Here is a 20,967-nt window from a genome sequence, read left to right as displayed (position 1 = left end):
GCGTACAGATTTGCTCTATTCTTTTCATAGTAAATATATAGTAAATACTTTATACATATACACACACACATATTTACACACACACACACACATGCGCGCGCGCGTATGTATGTGTGTGTAAAGTATTTACATATTTACAATATAATCATTATAAAAAAGAAAAGAGAGAGAGAGAAAGAATGTTAATAGCTTTTTCATAAAAGTGCATTTTCTTGCGCGAATTATTAAAACGCAATAATATGAGATTGTCGACAAATTTCTGATATGTGCAAATTTGGAAAGCAAATAGACTCGTAACCGACTAATCACGATAGCGATTGTAGTCCTTATAATTGCTTCATTAAAAGAATTAAATTTGCGCGCATCTTTATAAACGTAACAATTCCAAATATTCTCGTCCACATAAAAATAAAAATATTATATATCGTATTTTTGTTATTTGAAGATAATTGTAATGGATTAATGGATCTTTGCGATTAAAATACCAAATCGGACCATTTTTAATTAAATAAATTATTAATTTTTAATTACATATTTAATGAAAAATGATCCGATTTATATCGTGTTTGGTGTCATTTTAATCACAAAAATCCCATTAATCCATTGCAATTATTTTCGAGTCGAGAAAATGCGAAATAAAAATTTTTATTTTCCATAGTAAGAATATATATATATATCTGAAGATAAGAAAAAGCGAGCCTGTGGCGAGCGAGACTTCGGAACTCTTTCATCTCGCTTGCTCCTTACTCCTTCTCGCTCTTGCTTCAACGACATCGGAGATCTTTCCTTATCTATAACAACTGAGGCATTTAAATATCGTAGAAATTAAAATTTTTATTTCGCATTTTGTCAAATTGAAAATAATTGCAATGGATTAATGGGATTTTTGTGATTAAAATGACACCAAACACGATATAAATCGGATCATTTTTAATTAAATATGTAATTAAAAATTAATAATTTATTTAATTAAAAATGATCCGATTTATGTCAAGTTTGGTGTCATTTCAATCGCAAAAATCCCATTAATCCATTGCAATGATTTTCAAGTTGAAAAAATGCGAAAGAGAAAATTTTTTTTTCCATAGTAAGATGACATATATATATCTGAAGATAAGAAAAAGCGAGCCTGGCGAGCGAGACTTCGGAATTCTTTCATCTCGCTTGCTCCTTACTCCTTCTCGCTCTTGCTTCAACGACATCGGAGATCTTTCCTTATCTATAACAACTGAGGCATTTAAATATCGTAGAAATTAAAATTTTTATTTCGCATTTTGTCAAATTGAAAATAATTGCAATGGATTAATGGGATTTTTGTGATTAAAATGACACCAAACACGATATAAATCGGATCATTTTTAATTAAATATGTAATTAAAAATTAATAATTTATTTAATTAAAAATGATCCGATTTATATCAAGTTTGGTGTCATTTTAATCGCAAAAATCCCATTAATCCATTGCAATTATTTTCAAATTGAAAAAATGCGAAATAAAAATTTTAATTTTTATGAAGACAAGCCGTGATTATAAGATAAGATAAGATCTGGAGATTTTCAAGCTCACTCGAGAAGCCGAAGAACAAGCGATAAAAACATGTCTGATAGTAATACGTAAAGTCGCGCGGTTTTGTGTACATCATATCACAAATGACCAATCGCATGGCAACTGTGCACGTGCTCACGCGAGTTTATTTACCATTTACGAATGTGTCCGAAAAACAAAAAATATTCTCGATGGTTGGGAACGGCCAGAAAATCAGTTGTCTTCGAGTTGAGCTGCCGAGCGGACGCCGAGCAACGTCTCAACGAGCGCGATGGGTAGATGTAAGTACAATATTTATTTTCAAATATTCGCTTCTCAATTAATACTTCTCTGATTCTTTAATAGTTGACAGATATATATAATATCAAATTTTATAGACAGTATTACAGTGCATAAATTATGATATTCTACATTCGTCAACTGTAAAAACTTGTATTTCATAGACTTTCTTCTCTCCTCTCTCCTCTCTCCTGTCTCTCTCTCTCTCCCTCTCTCGCGTGCGCGCGCGCGCTTACTCGCTTACTTATTCGCTTATTTTTCATATAAAATAGATAAAAATTATAAATATATTTATTATTTGCTAGCTAAAAGCGAGGGCAGTATTCGCGGTAAAACCCCGACAACAATGGCGGCGGCAACGGCGGCAACGACGGCAACGACGGCAACGATAGCGAAGACGACGTCGCTAGGACATCATGGCACAAGAAGTGCCATGGCGACGACGGCACTAGGAAGTCATGGCACTTCTTGTGCCATGACGGCAATGCCACAAGACAGTCACACTTCCTGTGCTATGGCGACGACGCCACAAGAAAGTCACGTTTCCTGTGCCATGGCGATGACGCCACCAGCAGACACAAGGGAGACACGGATGATGATGCCCACATCATCAAATAACGTGTATACACGGAAGGCAGAAACGGCGGAAACGGGAAAAATAGTAAACGATAAAAAAGTAAGTAAAATTATATTTTATATGAAAAAATATTATTGATTATATATTAAATATATATTATATATTATATAACTATAAATATATATTATTATAATTGTGGATAAATTGTTGGTGGCATTATTAGCATCGTGCATGATCCAACACACACACGCGCGCGCGCATGTGTGTGTATCGCGCGCGACGCTGGTAATGGGGCCGACGAATTTATTCAATTACAATGTATATTTTTTTATTTCCTTTCTTCATCGATGAATATACATACATGAGTTGTTTTTTTGTCATTTTTATATAGTTAAAAATAATTAAAGATATATGTGTGAGAGAGTGTATGTTTCTAAAAATATTAATATTTAATTTTTATATATTTTTTTCAGCGTATCAATGATGCAGTGCGGCGGGCGGTAACTCGCGAGCGAAAAAGACACGTCGCTGGTATGCGACGTGTTTTAATGGAACCACGATATACGGCCCCAGGATATATGCCTGCTCCCTACGCATCGGCAGGATTCGTGCCTGCATCGGCAGGATATGTGCCCGCGTCGGTAGGATATGTACCTGCATCGGCAGGATATGTGCCCGCATCGGTAGGATACACGCTCGCGCCTGCTGCAGCGACAGGATATCTTCCCGCGCCACCCACACAATACGTAACACCTGCACCATTAGGATACACGACTGCGCCTCCCGCACCGTCAAATTACGTGCCGGTGCCACCCACACCAACTTATGTACCTGCGTCTTCCGCACCATCATATATGTTTGCGCCTTCCCCTTATGTAACGTTTAAATAGAGTATTTATAAATTTATTGACATTATAATATGACATTATAAGTTTTTATTTCATACACATACACACACGCGCGCGGGCGCATGCATATTACACTTATTATTACTTATTATTACTTGCGTATGTTGTGTAAAAAATATAAAATAAATTTAATTTTTAATATTTTTATACTTATTTATTTATACGTTCCTTTATTCCCCCTCCATTTCATTTATTCCCACTTTTACATACTATTTTAAATTTTATTTTAATCATTTTTCATATTTCCCTCTTTTTTTTTAAATTTTATTTATAAATTTATTGATATTATAATATTGGTTAAATATTCTATCTCTCTTTACACACACCTTTAGCTCTTTCTTATATATTTCCTATATAAAAAGAACATATATATATAGTTTTCTTTTAATATATATAAGAGTGTATGTGTGCGTGTGTTCTATCTAATCGCTCGTTCAATACATATCGTTTTGTTTCATGCTCCTCGCATATTTGGCTATTGACGTTCATTTATATATATATATATATATATATATATATATATATATATATCGTGAAAGTTCATTATAGTTCATTATATTTTTTCTCTATAAACTTTCTTCCTATTTTTCTAATATAAAAATGCATTAATTTATGCATTTTTCTTTTATAGCATACATAAAATATGCAATTAGTTACTTTCTTTTTATTTTGCTATTTTAAATATATGTATATAATGTAATCTGTACATATTCTTTACATTTACTACACAAATGATATTTATGAGAATAGATTGTTATTTACAGCAATTAATTAATTTATAAAAAAGAAAATTTGATATATTTTATAAATTTTTTTATGTTATGAAGCATGTATATAAAATGGTACAGTACAATTTCACAATAAATGTGTGTATTTATAAGCTGTAGTTTATATTAATAAAAAAATAAACTTTTTCTTTGAGTATATTACAATTATACATATATATATATATATATATATATATATATATATATATATATGTATATATATATGTATAATTGTAATATACTCAAAGAAAAAGTTTACTTTTTTATTAATATTCTACAGCTTATAAATATACACATTTATTGTGAAATTGTACTGTACCATTTTATATACATGCTTCATAACATAAAAAAATTTATAAAATATATCAAATTTTCTTTTTTATAAATTAATTAATTGCTGTAAATAACAATCTATTCTCATAAATATCATTTGTGTAGTAAATGTAAAGAATATGTACAGATTACATTATATACATATATTTAGAATAGCAAAATAAAAAGAAAGTAACTAATTACATATTTTATGTATGCTATAAAAGAAAAATGCATAAATTAATGCATTTTTATATTAGAAAAATAGGAAGAAAGTTTATAGAGAAAAAATATAATGAACTATAATGAACTTTGACGAGATATATATACAATATATATATATATATATATATATATATATATATATATAAATTATTTTAATGTTCGACAATAATGTAAAAATAAATTTCTAAATTCCTTAGTTATAAAAATAGACAAGTTTATAAATATACACATTTATTATGAAATTGTACTGTGTATGCATATGTGTATATGTGCGCGCGCGCGCGTGCGTGTATCCATTGAAATATATATGTATATATATATATATATATATATATATATATATATAAATATATATATATATATATATACAATATTTTTTTATTTATGCGTTTATATATGTTTTATAACATAAATCGATAAAATATATCAAATTTGCTTTTTTCTCTTTATCAATTAATAAATAAATTGTAAATAATAATACAAAAGTTGTAAATAATAATCAATTGTCATAAATATTATTTTTAAAACAAATGTAAAAAATATTTACAAATTATATTATATTGATGTATTTAGAATAGTAAAATAGAAAGAGAAAGTAACTTATTGCATATTTCGTGTATGATATAAAAAGAAAATGCATAAATTATATTTTTATAGAAAAAGAATAAAAAGAATAAAAGCCAAAATGGAAAAATATATTAATGCATTTCTGACAGAGAGAGAGAGAGAGAGAGAGAGAGAGAGAGAGAGAGAGAGAGAGAACGAGTAAACATGTGGTCGAATATATATGTGCTGAAAACAGAGCAATATGTAGTGAGTGATTAGAAAGAAACAAAATGAGTGTACATCTAACAATAAGAGAAAAAAGGTACGCAGGAATGTAATGCATCAGTGTGCGCGTACATGTAACTATCTCTATTTTCCGATTCATGCATGATACACATGAAGTGACATAAAATCTATAATATACGTAACGCAACCTATAGATTTTTTGTTGCTTCATGCGCATCATGCGTGACATACGGTATGAAAGAGATAAAGATAGTGCGAGATTGTCTCTCCTTGTCACACAAACCGATTGTGGCGCCATCTATCGCGATATCGGGCAACTAATCTACTGCTCTGTTTTACTCTTGTATCGCAGTCTCACACTCAACAATATGCACGAAAATTTTGCGTACCGAAATTATTTTTACTACGATTCTAAACTCATTTCTAAAAGTTTATTTATATTCCTTCATGCAATCTCTAACAGGAAGCTATGTTATTTTGTACATATAAACTGCAACATTTTTATATTAAGCAAATTTTGTTACGGGTTGACGTCAGAAGCTGATAAAAAAACTGTAATTTTTCAATTTTCTTGGTTTTTTGATATAAAACCCGGAGGTTCCCGATTTGTTTTTATATGTACTTTAATCGTGGAGAAGGAATTATAATTCTGTGCAATCAATAAAAAAATTTCGGTATGGAAAAAAATAATCGTTTTGTCGGTAATCCGGCATCCTCTTAATGATATGGATTAATTTATTATATAATATATATATATTCTTTTATAATTTATAATTTCGTAATGATTTATTACTCTTGCAATAAGAAGGCGCTCCTTATAATATTCATACATTATATATTCGCGAGTCCCTTTCGCATTAAGACTCGGCACGGACGTCGAAAACATTAGGGGAGATAACAAAGTAATAGGGGAGATAACGCGGTACGCTGGACTTAGCCTTGTGCTCTTATAAGGAGACTTATTATTCGTCTCAATAATAAAATCATGCATAATGAATTTTACAAGACCATACATTCATTATTATTATTAATATGTATATTTATTACCTTGTATTATTATTATTTAAACTTTATATTTCATGTGTGTTATATATGTGTAAATTTTTGTTATAACAAAACTTATTTAGTAGTTATATAGATTTATAATTCTGCACACAGTGAAGAGTTATGAACTTTATTTTGCATTATTGGTTTTATTAAATCAGAATCTTTATTATTTATAATTATTAATAATTTAAATAATTTAATATATTTGTCTTATATAGTTATTATATTTTTCAGATATTTTGTAAAACGGCATTCTATACAGAAGATATTCGAGGGTGCATATCATTTATAGCTTGGCTGTATTTTGATCGACAATATAGAACGTTTATTAGACTATTGTCGGAGCGGATCAAAATACTCACATAGGATCATCTGGCCATGACTTATTAACTCTATGCACCTCTAATTGCGGATAAGTTTTGGATATTTTGAAATATTTTAATATTATTTTGAATGCGCTTGACTTGACAACTTTCGGTCATTTATTAAATATATATATATATAATGTTGAGCTTTCACATAATGAAAATGGTTTATTATTTGGTTATCTTTGCTTACTCATTATATTTTAATTGTATATAAAATTTTGCAATTAATAATCAAAATGAAAAATATATGTATTATTTGGCAATAATGGGTGGATAAGAAATTAGATTTTATATAATTTATTATTATGTAGTGAAGTTTTATTTGAATAACTATATAGAATATACGTATATGAAAAGAGATTTTTATAATGTATTAATTATTATGTTCTTATGCTTAGAGTTTAAACGTGTTATTATTTGAATTTTTCTTATTTGTCTAGGTTGCATATATAATATATATATATGTTGGAAGGGATATGGACCAATGGATTATTCACGGACAACAGACAGGCTTAAACCATATAAGAATATGCAGCATTGAAAGGATTTTGAGGAATCTGTGCGAATTATTACGGAAGTTTATTTGGTAAGTTTATTATTTTGATAAGTTAATTAATGAATTAAAGGTTTTATTTAATTATATCATATATTTATAAAATATATATTATATATATATATATATATAATATATGTATTCATGTATAACATTATGTACCTTTAGTATTTTAATGCATTATCTTTTAAATTTTTATTAATAACTACATATGTATTTATACTAATAATGAGGGTGACAAGTCTGTCCGAGCTTGTTTCGCTGTTTAATTCTTATTAATTTTTACATATGGTATTACGTATAGCGCTGTCTCTCTCACTCGCGCGAGTCACCCGATAGTGCGGTCTCTCTCACTTTCACGTACTACTACCTATTGAGGTCTCGTGTATAAATTTCGATAGATGTAGTCTGTTGATTATATATTTGAGGAGGCATATTTGTAGTTTGTTATTGAAATATATTTCTAAGGAATTTTATTAATAAATATATTTTTATTTTTCCGTATAGCGTTTTCGTTAGGTGATGAAAATATTGGGACACCCGGTGGACAACCAAGTGGAGGCTATGTTTATAGGGTGACTTATTATTCTGCATGCAGCAAAGAGTTACGTATAAAATTTTATTCATAATAATTTCTTGACATTTCTTTATTATTTAGTTATTGTTTAGTAATTATTATTTAATTTAATATATTTATTGTTGAAATTTAATATATTAATATTTGATTTATTATACTTCTTTTACTATTTGATTTCTTTTACTCCTGTATAATTATATACATTTATAAAATATTAAACCTTTTTAATATAGTAATTTTGATCAATCAAACATTTATAATGATAATAGATTTTTGTATAGATTGATTTTTTTAGTATATTTTTGTTAAGTTAATTTTTCATACGGCCAAATATTATTTGATTATTATTTTCAGTTGCTGGGACTTGGAATTCTTGCTACTTATTTATAAGAAGTTGTCTTACATTATTAGGAAGAGGATAAATATTATATATATAGGATAATAAAAAGTGTGTAAGTATGTATTATATTTTGGATGGTTTATTTAATAATTTCTATAGTAGATTTTCTTATACATTTATTATATTTTTCAGGTATCAAGACTCTGAGGAAAATTACTTCCTGATAGTGAACATATATATATATTTACGGGAACTCAACGAGGACCAAAAACCAAAACAATCTAGGATTTTTAAAGGAAATTCTTGCCTGATTAATCATATTCTATTTATTAATTATATTTTATTCATTAATTATATTTTATATATATACTTTATTAATTATATTTTAAGAAATGTTTAGATCATTAATTTCTGAAAGAAGCTCGTTACTTTATAAAAGATTATTATTTAGTTATTGGCCATTTACATTTTGTAATTAAATAGTCAAGGTTAAATGTTATTCAGTAATAATTAGAATTTTATACAGACATATTTGGCCAATGGTATTAATGTACAGTAAAGATTTATTATAACGTTTAGAAAAATATTTATTCAAGGAAAATTTATTAATTTTGTTTCTCAAGAATATAAAAAATATATATATATTGTTAATTATTTTATTACTAATTATTATTACTGATTTTTAGAGCGTATTGTTTTAGTAACAATTATTATTCATGGGCATTAATTTTTTGTTTGACTTGGTACATTTATTTATTGTTTCATATTCTTATATGTACGTAGAATGTTAACTTTATAACTTTCCTTTTGTTATTGATGATTCTTTATAAATTTTCGTATTAATATTTTATGTGGCTCACTTTCGGAGCATTTGTTAGCATTTTGACTGTAGGTTATTTATCCCAAAATATTAATTAATTATATGATTTTCAGGTTCCAAAATTTGTAATCGCTGCATCTCTTTTATGACAACTGACCATACTATTTATTGAAAAGATACGCATGGGCTCACGAAATCATTTATTAATATAATTTAGGTGCGTATCGTTTGATAAAATATTTTGATTTATGCCTTTTCCTTTGTAGTAAGCGCGTATACACGCATAGGGATATCCTTTTTTGGTTATATGTGATAACTGAATAATATGAATATTGAGTGAATATCTATATATATTGGTTACATATAATATAAAGTGGATTTATAGTGATTATATATAATTACAAGTAAAGATTATATAAGATACAAAATTCTTTATACTATTCTTCGAAACAAATTATATTTTATTTGTTAAGAATTATTTAAATCATTTTCTTTTTAAAAGAAGCTTGTTATTTTACAAAGGATTATTATTTAGTCGTTACTGGTCATCTGTTTTTACATTTTAATTTTATAATTAAATAATCAAAGTAAATATATTTATTATTTGATAATAATTAAACTTTTATATATATATGTGTTTTTCATTGCTTATTGATTTATGTCTTTATTTATCTAAATACTAATTAGTTATATTATTTTCAGGTTTCGGGATTTATGGCTATAGAAATTTTCCCATGCCAATTTTACCAGAAGAATGTAAAGGAACGCACAAGAGGCTATAAGACCAGTTACCGACGGATTTGTTCGTATACCAATTTATACGAAGTCTTGTTGCAAATGATTTGCTAAGAGTTTTTCTTGATAATAAAATTTCGAATAAATTTCTTTTCTTAGTAAGGTTAGTTATTAAGATTAATATCATTATATACGACCAGTACCAGTACTGCTAATTCATTGTAATATCTTTCTGGCTATATACCATATCAATCAATGTATTGTGTTAATATGAAATTATGGCGATATGAATATATATATATATATATATATATATATATATATAGACTCAGTATTTTTGCTATTGATTTATGAAGCTTCATAAGCAATTTTAACGTAGTTGTGTGGCTTTTGCAGCTTTATTAAAATTGTATAAATAATAATTATATATATATTGAAATTCTTTTACGATTATTATAAAGGACTGTTTCAAAGAGCCTATTACTTTTTCTTGATTGATCGATGTGTATAAGTCCAGCTTTCGGTTAGTACTGGTGGTTACTAGTATTTTGACTACATGAGAACTGATTATTATTGAATTGATATATATATATATTGATTATATATAATATTATGACGCAAATATATAGTGATTATATATAGTATCGCGCAAAGATTATATAGGATGAGAGAATAAGTAGGGATTATACTTTTATAAGTAAGATTTTAAATTTTTCGTTGCGGGACGTAACAATGGTTAGCGCCCGACGACCAGACCCAATAACTCGCCGCGAATTCCCTTTGCAAAATGCAGGCGTAACTCGCAGAGAACTATTCAGACAGCGGTTATTACGAGATCGCCCCTCCATTGCACGGCAGTTATTTGTAGATAGGGATAACATCCCTTCTAGTATTTTACGCGCTGCCAACGATCGCGAAGATACTTTCTTTGATTTGTCCTTCGCTCCTTTGCCTCCTGAATTAAACCCCGAAACCAACAACGGCAACCCCCCAGCGATACCAGCAGGCGAAGAATCGAGTGAAGAAGAGGACCTTCCGCTGACAGACGAGGACTCTGATCACCTTAGCGATTGCCCAACAGTCGTGTACGATTTGGATAATCCAACGGTCAGAATTCCCCCAGCACTTCTCCTAGCTTTCGAGAGAAACGGAGAAATAAGAAGAACTCGAGACCAACAAGTCCAGACTGTGCCATCGCCAAGCCTTCCACAAACCCCTGATTCATTTTCAGGTTATTCTACCCCGAATTACTCTCCGGTCGCTCTTGGGGAGATAGACCCAGAACCGATAGACATCTCTCCAGCCGAAGAGAGCTTCGCGGATTTTGAAACTAACCAAATTTTAGATTACCTAGATAGTGAGGAGTTCTTGGGAACGGTAGATGACATATATCATACATAGTTTAATTTCGCTAAAATTACCTTATAAACTAATGTAAAAGAACGAGGAAGGATAAAATAAATAAAAGGAAAAAATAGAAATTTATAACATAATAAATCTGCATATTTATTTGTCAACCCTAAAATATCTCCGAAAAGAAGCGTCCTATAGATCCTAATCTCTCGGCGTCCCAGGGTATAGCCGGCTTAGCAGGTTGCCCTGAAAAAGAAATAGAGAGATATAACAATTGTTCGTCCCTGCACGGTGAGCCCTGCAGAATCGTTGAATAAACGATCGAATAGGACGTAACACCGTCAAAAACATTTGCAACAAGACTTCGTATAAATCGGTATACGAACAAATCCGTCGGTAACTGGTCTTATAGCCTCCTGTGCGTTCCTTTATTCCTCCATTCTTCTGGTAAATTTGGCATGGGAAAATTTCTATAGCCATAAATCCCGAAACCTGAAAATAATATAACTAATTAGTATTTAGATAAATAAAGACATAAATCAATAAACTATGAAAAACACATATTTATATACAGGGCGATCCTGAAAAACGTTATGTCTTTAAAATGACGTATTCCTGACACCATTCTAAGACAATTTTTCCTTTACCAAAATTTGATTTGAAGCGTAGTTTTTGAATTATGAGCAAAAATAGTTAGGAAATCACGCGTCGGGTACAGAAGGCAGGCAGGAGCGGCGCGGCGTGCCGCGAGCGCGGGCGCAGCTGACCGCCCGACGGGTGATTATCACCGCATGAGTCGCTAACTATTTTATCTTATAACATAAAATTATGCTTTAAATAAAATTTTGGTAAAGAAGAAAATGTCTTAGAATTACGTCAGAAATACGTGTTCCTTAAAATAACGTTATTTTAATAATGAAAAGTTGTTCCGGATCGCCGGCCGTCCGACGTTGCAATCAGCTGATTGCTACACGCGATGTGTGTATGGCGGAGTGTGTGCGTAAGAGAGAGAGAGAAAGAGAGAGAGAGAGAGAGAGAGGGTAGGAGGGACAGACATTCATACACACGCACGCACTTTTTTCTCGCTCTCTTTCTCTCTTTTACGCAACACTCATACACTCTCTCATTCAGTCTCTCACTCACACTCTCTCGGTCACTCACTCACTCACTCACCTGCTTACTCACTTGCTCCCTCACCTTGTAGCAGCGTAGCGAATCTTCATGCTATGTATTGTTATTATCTGCTGCACGGTTATGATTGCTAGAGATGCGCGACACATCGAAATTTTTTCGATTATTAATCTCACACTCGATTGACACAATACAGATTACACGATAACGAGTTTACTGTTTATTCACTCACTATTGATTTATCGATACCAAAAATTACTTTCAAAGAAACGCGAATGCAAACAACATGACTCGACGCGAAGCGACGGACCGCGGAGACTGCGCGACCACAAGAGTTATGTTGCCAGAAACGCGACACGCGACATCTAACAAACGACTTGCGCGTGGCGCGTGATTGACGCGAGATAAGACGAACGATCGGCTAAAACCTTCGCATTGCGAATGCGGTAGAAAACATGAAACGTATAATGACATACTTAAAAAATTAATTATTTATTATAAATAATAACTATTTCTAATTATAATAAATAATTATTATTTATTATAATTATTATTTATTATAAATAATTATTATTTATTATAATTAGAAATAGTTATTATTTATAATAAATAATTAATTTTTTAAGTATGTCATTATACGTTTCATGTTTTCTACCGCATTCGCAATGCGAAGGTTTTAGCCGATCGTTCGTCTTATTTCGCGTCAATCACGCGCCACGCGCAAGTCGTTTGTTAGATGTCGCGTGTCGCGTTTCTGGCAACATAACTCTTGTGGTCGCGCAGTCTCCGCGGTCCGTCGCTTCGCGTCGAGTCATGTGTTGTTTGCATTCGCGTTTCTTTGAAAGTAATTTTTGGTATCGATAAATCAATAGTGAGTGAATAAACAGTAAACTCGTTATCGTGTAATCTGTATTGTGTCAATCGAGTGTGAGATTAATAATCGAAAAAATTTCGATGTGTCGCGCATCTCTAGCAATCATAACCGTGCAGCAGATAACAACAATACATAGCATGAAGATTCGCTACGCTGCTACAAGGTGAGTGAGCAAGTGAGTAAGCAGGTGAGTGAGTGAGTGAGTGACCGAGAGAGTGTGAGTGAGAGACTGAATGAGAGAGTGTATGAGTGTTGCGTAAAAGAGAGAAAGAGAGCGAGAAAAAAGTGCGTGCGTGTGTATGAATGTCTGTCCCTCCTACCCTCTCTCTCTCTCTTTCTCTCTCTCTCTTACGCACACACTCCGCCATACACACATCGCGTGTAGCAATCAGCTGATTGCAACGTCGGACGGCCGGCGATCCGGAACAACTTTTCATTATTAAAATAACGTTATTTTAAGGAACACGTATTTCTGACGTAATTCTAAGACATTTTCTTCTTTACCAAAATTTTATTTAAAGCATAATTTTATGTTATAAGATAAAATAGTTAGCGACTCATGCGGTGATAATCACCCGTCGGGCGGTCAGCTGCGCCCGCGCTCGCGGCACGCCGCGCCGCTCCTGCCTGCCTTCTGTACCCGACGCGTGATTTACTAACTATTTTTGCTCATAATTCAAAAACTACGCTTCAAATCAAATTTTGGTAAAGGAAAAATTGTCTTAGAATGGTGTCAGGAATACGTCATTTTAAAGACATAACGTTTTTCAGGATCGCCCTGTATATAAAAGTTTAATTATTATCAAATAATAAATATATTTACTTTGATTATTTAATTATAAAGTTAAAATGTAAAAACAGATGACCAGTAACGACTAAATAATAATCCTTTGTAAAATAACAAGCTTCTTTTAAAAAGGAAAATGATTTAAATAATTCTTAACGAATAAAATATAATTTGTTTCGAAGAATAGTATAAAGAATTTCGTATCTTATATAATCTTTACTTGTAATTATATATATAATCACTATAAATCCACTTTATATTATATGTAACCAATATATATAGATATTCACTCAATATTCATATTATTCAGTTATCACATATAATCAAAATATTAGCAAACTACCAGCACTAACCAGGCACGATGATATTTATATAAGGAACTGTTATTAATCAACTATATTCAAGATGGAAATAGATTTAAAATTATATTTTCAAGGAAAAATCTTCAACAAATGACTCTGAATAACGCACTTGTGATAAAAGCAGTTTGCGATAAATTTAAGTATAAGTTATTATATGAATATCACAAAATTTTACCTAACTAAGTATATTTAATCAATAACTAATCGGAATAATAAATATATATATATATATCTCAAAATACTATAATAATGAAATTAAAATTTGTTAGAAATAGACTCATAACCTTATTAAAATTTCTTGAACTCAAGAAATTTACATCGTCAAAGCCACGATGCGCAACCAGGAGATACGTTATATAAGAATATATATATATTCCATACTATAAAGATCCATGAAATCCCCACAGCAACGAAACATGGAAACAGTCATGAACCAGCAGGTCATCCAATAAGACATCATTCTCCACCTGAAAATTATAAAGTAATAATAGAAACAATATTACTATAAAAATCTATGCTATTACATATATTCTATATATGATAACCCCCAATTAATTAATAAAATAAATATAAAGCATATAAGAAATAATACTATATTATACTAACAGTAATTGTACATTCAAAATAATTATATATTCTAAAGTAAAAGGTAATTATACCTGTTATATTAAAAATTACTATAGTTAACCCTTTCAGTTAAAGGAAAGACAAAATTAAATTCGTGTTAGACATCGGCAAATTTAAACAATTTACAACATCAAGGCAGTAATATAACCAAGAAAGGATATCCCTATGCGTGTATATGCGCTTACTACAAAGGAAAAGGCATAAATCAAAATATTTTATCAAACGATACTCACCTAAATTCTATTAATAAATGATTTTGAGCCCATGCGTATAATAAATAGTATGTTCAGTTGTCATAAAAGAGATGCAGCGATTATAAATTTTGAAACCTGAAAATCATATAATTAATTAATATTTTGGGATAAATAACCTACAGTAAAAATGCTAACAAATGCTCCGAAAGTGAGCCACATAAAATATTAATACGAAAATTTATAAAGAATCATCAATAACAAAAGGAAAGTTATAAAGTTAACATTCTACGTACATATAAGAATATGAAACAATAAATAAATGTACCAAGTCAAACAAAAAATTAATGCCCATGAATAATAATTGTTACTAAAACAATACGCTCTAAAAATCAGTAATAATAATTAGTAATAAAATAATTAACAATATATATATATTTTTTATATTCATGAGAAACAAAATTAATAAATTTTCCTTGAATAAATATTTTTCTAAACGTTATAATAAATCTTTACTGTACATTAATACCATTGGCCAAATATGTCTGTATAAAATTCTAATTATTACTGAATAACATTTAACTTTGACTATTTAATTACAAAATGTAAATGGCCAATAACTAAATAATAATCTTTTATAAAGTAACGAGCTTCTTTCAGAAATTAATGATCTAAACATTTCTTAAAATATAATTAATAAAGTATATATATAAAATATAATGAATAAGCAATGATAACCAAATAATAAACCATTTTCATTATGTAAAAGCTCAACATTATTTAATGTACATATATAGTTAATAAATGACGAAGTTGTCAAGTCAAGCACATTCAAAATAACATTAAAATATTTCAAAATATCCAAACTTATCCGCAATTAGAGGTGCATAGAGTTAATAAGTCATGGCCAGATGATCATATTGAGTATTTTGATCCGCTCCGACAATAGTCTAATAAACGTTCTATATTGTCGATCAAAATACAGCCAAGCTATAAATGATATGCACCCTCGAATATCTTCTGTATAGAATGTCGTTTTACAAAATATCTGAAAAATATAATAACTATATAAGACAAATATATTAAATTATTTAAATTATTAATAATTACAAATAATAAAGATTCTGATTTAATAAAACCAATACACATATATAACACACATGAAATATAAAGTTTAAATAATAATAATACAAGGTAATAAATATACATATTAATAATAATAAGGAATGTATGGTCTTATAAAATTCATTATGCATGATTTTATTATTGAGACGAATAATAAGTCTCCTTATAAGAGCACAAGGCTAAGTCCAGCGTACCGCGTTATCTCCCCTATTACTTTGTTATCTCCCCTAATGTTTTTCGACGTCCGCGCCGAGTCTTAATGCGAAAGGGACTCGCGAATATATAATGTATGAATATTATAAAGAGCGCCTTCTTATTGCAAGAGTAATAAGTCACTACGAAATTATAAATTATAAAAGAATATATATATATTATATGTTAAATTAATCCATATCATTAACTAACAAAGATCCAACAGTAATGCAATTTTTTTTAGCAAACTTTCAAGCCTTCAAAAGAGAAATAACAATATGTATAATACATATTTAATTAATAAATAATCACAAAATAAATTCAATAATGAAGTTAAAATTTTTAACAACTACATTTATTAACTTTTACAAACAATATATATAAGTATATATATATATATATATATATATATATATATATTCTATACAATTAACAAGTAAGGAATATATGAATAAATTATAACGAATGAAATTATTAAATCGATTTATAAAGCGTTATAAATTCACTCACCAAAAGATAAGCGACCCTCCGAGCTTCATCCGGTGCAGCTGCACATGAGCTCACTCAGCGATAAGATAAGGCCTGGCGCGACTGCCTGGCGCGACTGCCTGGCACGGCGAACACCTGCATCCGGTGATAAAACAGCTCGCCACATCCTTTGTTCCAAGAGCTGAATAATGAAAGAATAATTAATACACTTTTATATTATAATGTAACACAATTATTATTAACAACTATCTAGACCATGCACCTATATGCACATACATATATATATATATATCATATAATTATTATATAGCAAATTGTAATTATAATGGTTTATAACACCAGAATTTGTTTATAACATTGTTAACTAGAACTATATAATTAATATAAAGAAAGTTAAAAATCAATTCTAAACGGAACAATCAGAACTGCTAGAACGATCATTCACACTTCTATTAAAAGAGGTTGAAATTCTACATTAAAAAATATATGCATGCAAATTATTAAAATTCTGGTGACTAAAAATCTATTGTAAAAGCCTTACCTTTTGTAAAATGAATTAACGAGCTCGATGCATGGACAATACTGACAGCTCCGTCGTCCCCACTATCCCCACGCAAGAGCGCGGCCACTACGTCATAGCGCGCTCGAAGAAGAAGGACAGCTATAGCGGCGAGCGGCGGTCGAGCCGCCTACGCCCGGGAGCGCCGCATTCTCCTACCACTGCAGATAGCCGGCACGGAGTAGGGACCAGAGGGTACCTCAGGGAGCGCAGCTCAGTCTTCCGCGCATTTGACCAGGAGCTCTCGAGAAGAAACCAACTAAAGCGATCACGAGCATATTATAGAACATTTTCGAGTCGAAAAAGAATTTAGTCGCAGGATATTTTTCCGGACTAAGAACTTAGTCTAGAGAGCAGTCGAATATTATAGTATACTTAAAGAAAATAAAGTGTCTTTGAACCATCACTTGGGTCTTCTGCCAATCATTTGTCACCGGCTCCTCCGACTCTCCTACAGGGACATCGCCGAGGCAGACCGTCCTCCACGGAGATTCATCGCATATCCTGACAGCAGTACTTTTGGGTAAGTACTCGTTTTAATTATTCAATAATTTCCTTTTCATCTCTCGTGATCTGCAACCATCAATCGAATATTATTATTATTATTGCATGACAATTTGAAGAATTTTATTACACATAATATTCAACAACTTATCTTCATACATTTCCAACTTCTCTTCCTCCTGATAACACGAGTACGTTGATCGCCTTTGAACGTTAAACGCTCAGTCTGTCTTTGGTTTTATCCACAAGAGTGAATCGTCGCCTTCGACTTGTCAATCGATGTGCATTGGGTAGTCTACTCTACCCCTCTGCCGTTTCCGCGAAGAATTTTCTCCAGGGAAATTTCTTTACGGACTCTGTGCCGCTGTGACGTGACGTCTTGCACATCGAAACTCGTCGTAGAGCATGGGACGCGCTCTTTAAGGACCGACTGACACATAGTATGATAACTCTGGTTTAGTATAATATATTAGAGGAATTATTTTATAATAATAAAACTAAACCAGCAGGCACGGTATCCATCTTATATTTAAATATCCCTACACACCCTTCCTTACCACGTCACTGCATGTGAGGTAACTATCTAATAATTTTCTCTTATAATAAATGAGGAGTCGCGATTTCAGAATCTGTCCTGTCTCTTTCTTTAAACCGGTCACGAAGCTTTAGATTTACGCGGTACATTCTTTTTTGACAGGTGACCCCTCGAAATTTCCATCGTAAGTATTAGATGCCGCGAAATAATTTCAAATTATCCTTTCAATAGAACAAATTTAAAATTTAAATTATTTCAATAATAGATGGTTAGCGCCCGACGACCAGATCCAATAACTCGCCGCGAATTTCCCTTACAAAATCCAGGTGTAACCCGGCGGGAAATATTTAGACAGCGGTTATTACGAGATCGCCCCTCCGTCGCTCGTCAATTATTTATAGATAGGGACGAGATTCCTACCGGAATAGCAAGGGCCGCAACCGACCGCGAAGACACACTCTTCGACCTCTCCTTCGCACCCTTGCCCCCGGAGCTTAACCCAGAAACCACCAACGGCAATCTCCCTGCGATACCAGCTGGCGCAGAGTCCGAGGAAGAGGAAATTGAATCTGCGGGATCGGACACATCAAGCGACGCGTCCACAATAATTATTGATTTGGAAGACCGAACGGACGGAATTCCCTTGGGACTGCTCCGCGCTTGGGAGCGAAACGGGGAAATAAGGAGGAGCCCAGCGACGTTGGATCGACGGGTCCAAACTTCACCGCCGCCTAGCCTCCCACGAACCCCAGACTCTTTTCCGGGGTATTCGCCGCCAAATTATTCGCCTGTCTTGCTTGGAGAAATAGATTTAGATTCCCCAAATATCACTCCAAGTGAAGAGGACTCTATAGATTATGAAATTAACCAACTTCTTGATTATTTAGATAGTGAGGAGTTCCTCGATTCTATTGTCGAACCATAAAATCTTAGATAACCTTTGAATATACATATATACAAATATATCCAATATATATATATAATTTAATTTCGCTAAAATTACCCTACAAACTAATGTAGAAGAACGAGGAAGGATAAAATAAATAAAAGGAAAAAATAGAATTTATAATATAATAAATCTGCATATTTATTTGTCAACCTTAAAATACCTCCAAAAAGAAGCGTCTTACAGATCCAGAATCTCTCGGCGTCCCAGGGTATAGCCGGCTTAGCAGGTTGCCCTGAAAAAGAAATAGAGAGATATAACATTGTCCGTCCCTGCACGGTGAGCCCTGCAGAATAGTTGAATAAACGATCGAATAGGACGTAACAACTTTAAAATAAAGTGTCTTCGAGCTTATAATCTGGGTCTTCTGCCACTTATTCTTCAACGGCACCCGACCTCTCTTCAAGGAGCTCGCCGGGGCAGTCGGTCTCCAGCAGAGAGGAATCATCCTTACATACCGAGAGACTTCATTGCCTGACTGCAACCATCTTCCTGAGCCATCACCGAGGTAGACGGCATCCAGTGGAAGGAAGCAGCATCCACACATTAAAATACAGCAGCTCTTGGTAAATACTTATGTTAGATGAATGTTATTCATCTAAATTCTTAATTCAATTTAATTCAATACTAACAACATTAATTTGCATAATAATTTTAATTATTCGGGAATCTACACCCTCAACTATCCACATTTCCGCATCCCTACTCTCCATTGATTTAAATCTTAAACTTTATTTCAAATAGAATTATCTTTTGATTTTATTGAATTATTGACTGTTCAACCGGTCTTTGGTTTAAACCACAAGAGTGAAATATCGCCTTAGAGTAGTCAATTGATGTACTGTGAAGATAACTCCTTGCGGCACAGTGAAAGGGCAACTATCCTGAGGGAAGTTTCCTTTTTACTTGGAGCTGTTGACGAAACTAGTGTGTCTCGTACTTGATGTACGGTGAGGATAACTCCTTGCGGCACAGTGAAAGGGCAAATATCCTGAGGGAAATTTCCTTTTTACTTGGAGCTGTTGATGATTTCTGAAAAAGAAACTAGAGCGTCCTGTCAATCGACGTTTGATTAGGCGAAGATACATTTTCGGCCCGGTTAATTGGCAATTTTCATGAGATTGTCTTTAAATTTTGGAGCTGGTTAACGCAACCGTCAGATTGAATCTAGCCTTGATTTCAAGACACGAGATACATCCCAGAAATTAATGATGATACACTGGCTTAGCTTTCGATAATTTCAATTATCATTTTAATATATTTCACTAATTATAACCTGACATTGTAAGGTTAATACTAAGCCAGACGATTGACAGGTGGATACATTATTAAAGTATCCAATCCCCTTATTTCTCCTCAAGCCTCTTCGATTTTCAGTAAACCGGCTTTAGATATTCAAATCGCAATTTAAAAACAAAACTAACCTAATAATTTAACAAAATTATA

At 31.6% G+C, this 20,967-nt stretch overlaps 1 protein-coding gene across 1 annotated transcript; it reads left to right on the top strand.

Annotated features, from left to right (window-relative positions):
• The first annotated feature begins 1,784 nt into the window (after positions 1-1,784).
• On the top strand, positions 1,785-3,451 carry LOC145960678 (uncharacterized). Its single transcript, XM_083080298.1, has 3 exons — positions 1,785-1,827; positions 2,131-2,501; positions 2,876-3,451. Exons 1-3 carry the CDS (start codon positions 1,818-1,820, stop codon positions 3,290-3,292), a joined length of 798 nt encoding a protein of 265 aa, XP_082936424.1. The 5' UTR covers positions 1,785-1,817; the 3' UTR covers positions 3,293-3,451.
• Positions 3,452-20,967: the final 17,516 nt, after the last annotated feature.

Source organism: Camponotus vicinus, unplaced genomic scaffold (assembly GCF_025532165.1).
Source record: "Camponotus vicinus isolate PSW18456_S1 unplaced genomic scaffold, iyCamVici1.0 SCAF_10, whole genome shotgun sequence".
NCBI classification, from domain to species: Eukaryota; Metazoa; Arthropoda; class Insecta; order Hymenoptera; family Formicidae; genus Camponotus; species Camponotus vicinus.
This window is presented reverse-complemented; position numbering and strand designations above follow the sequence as displayed.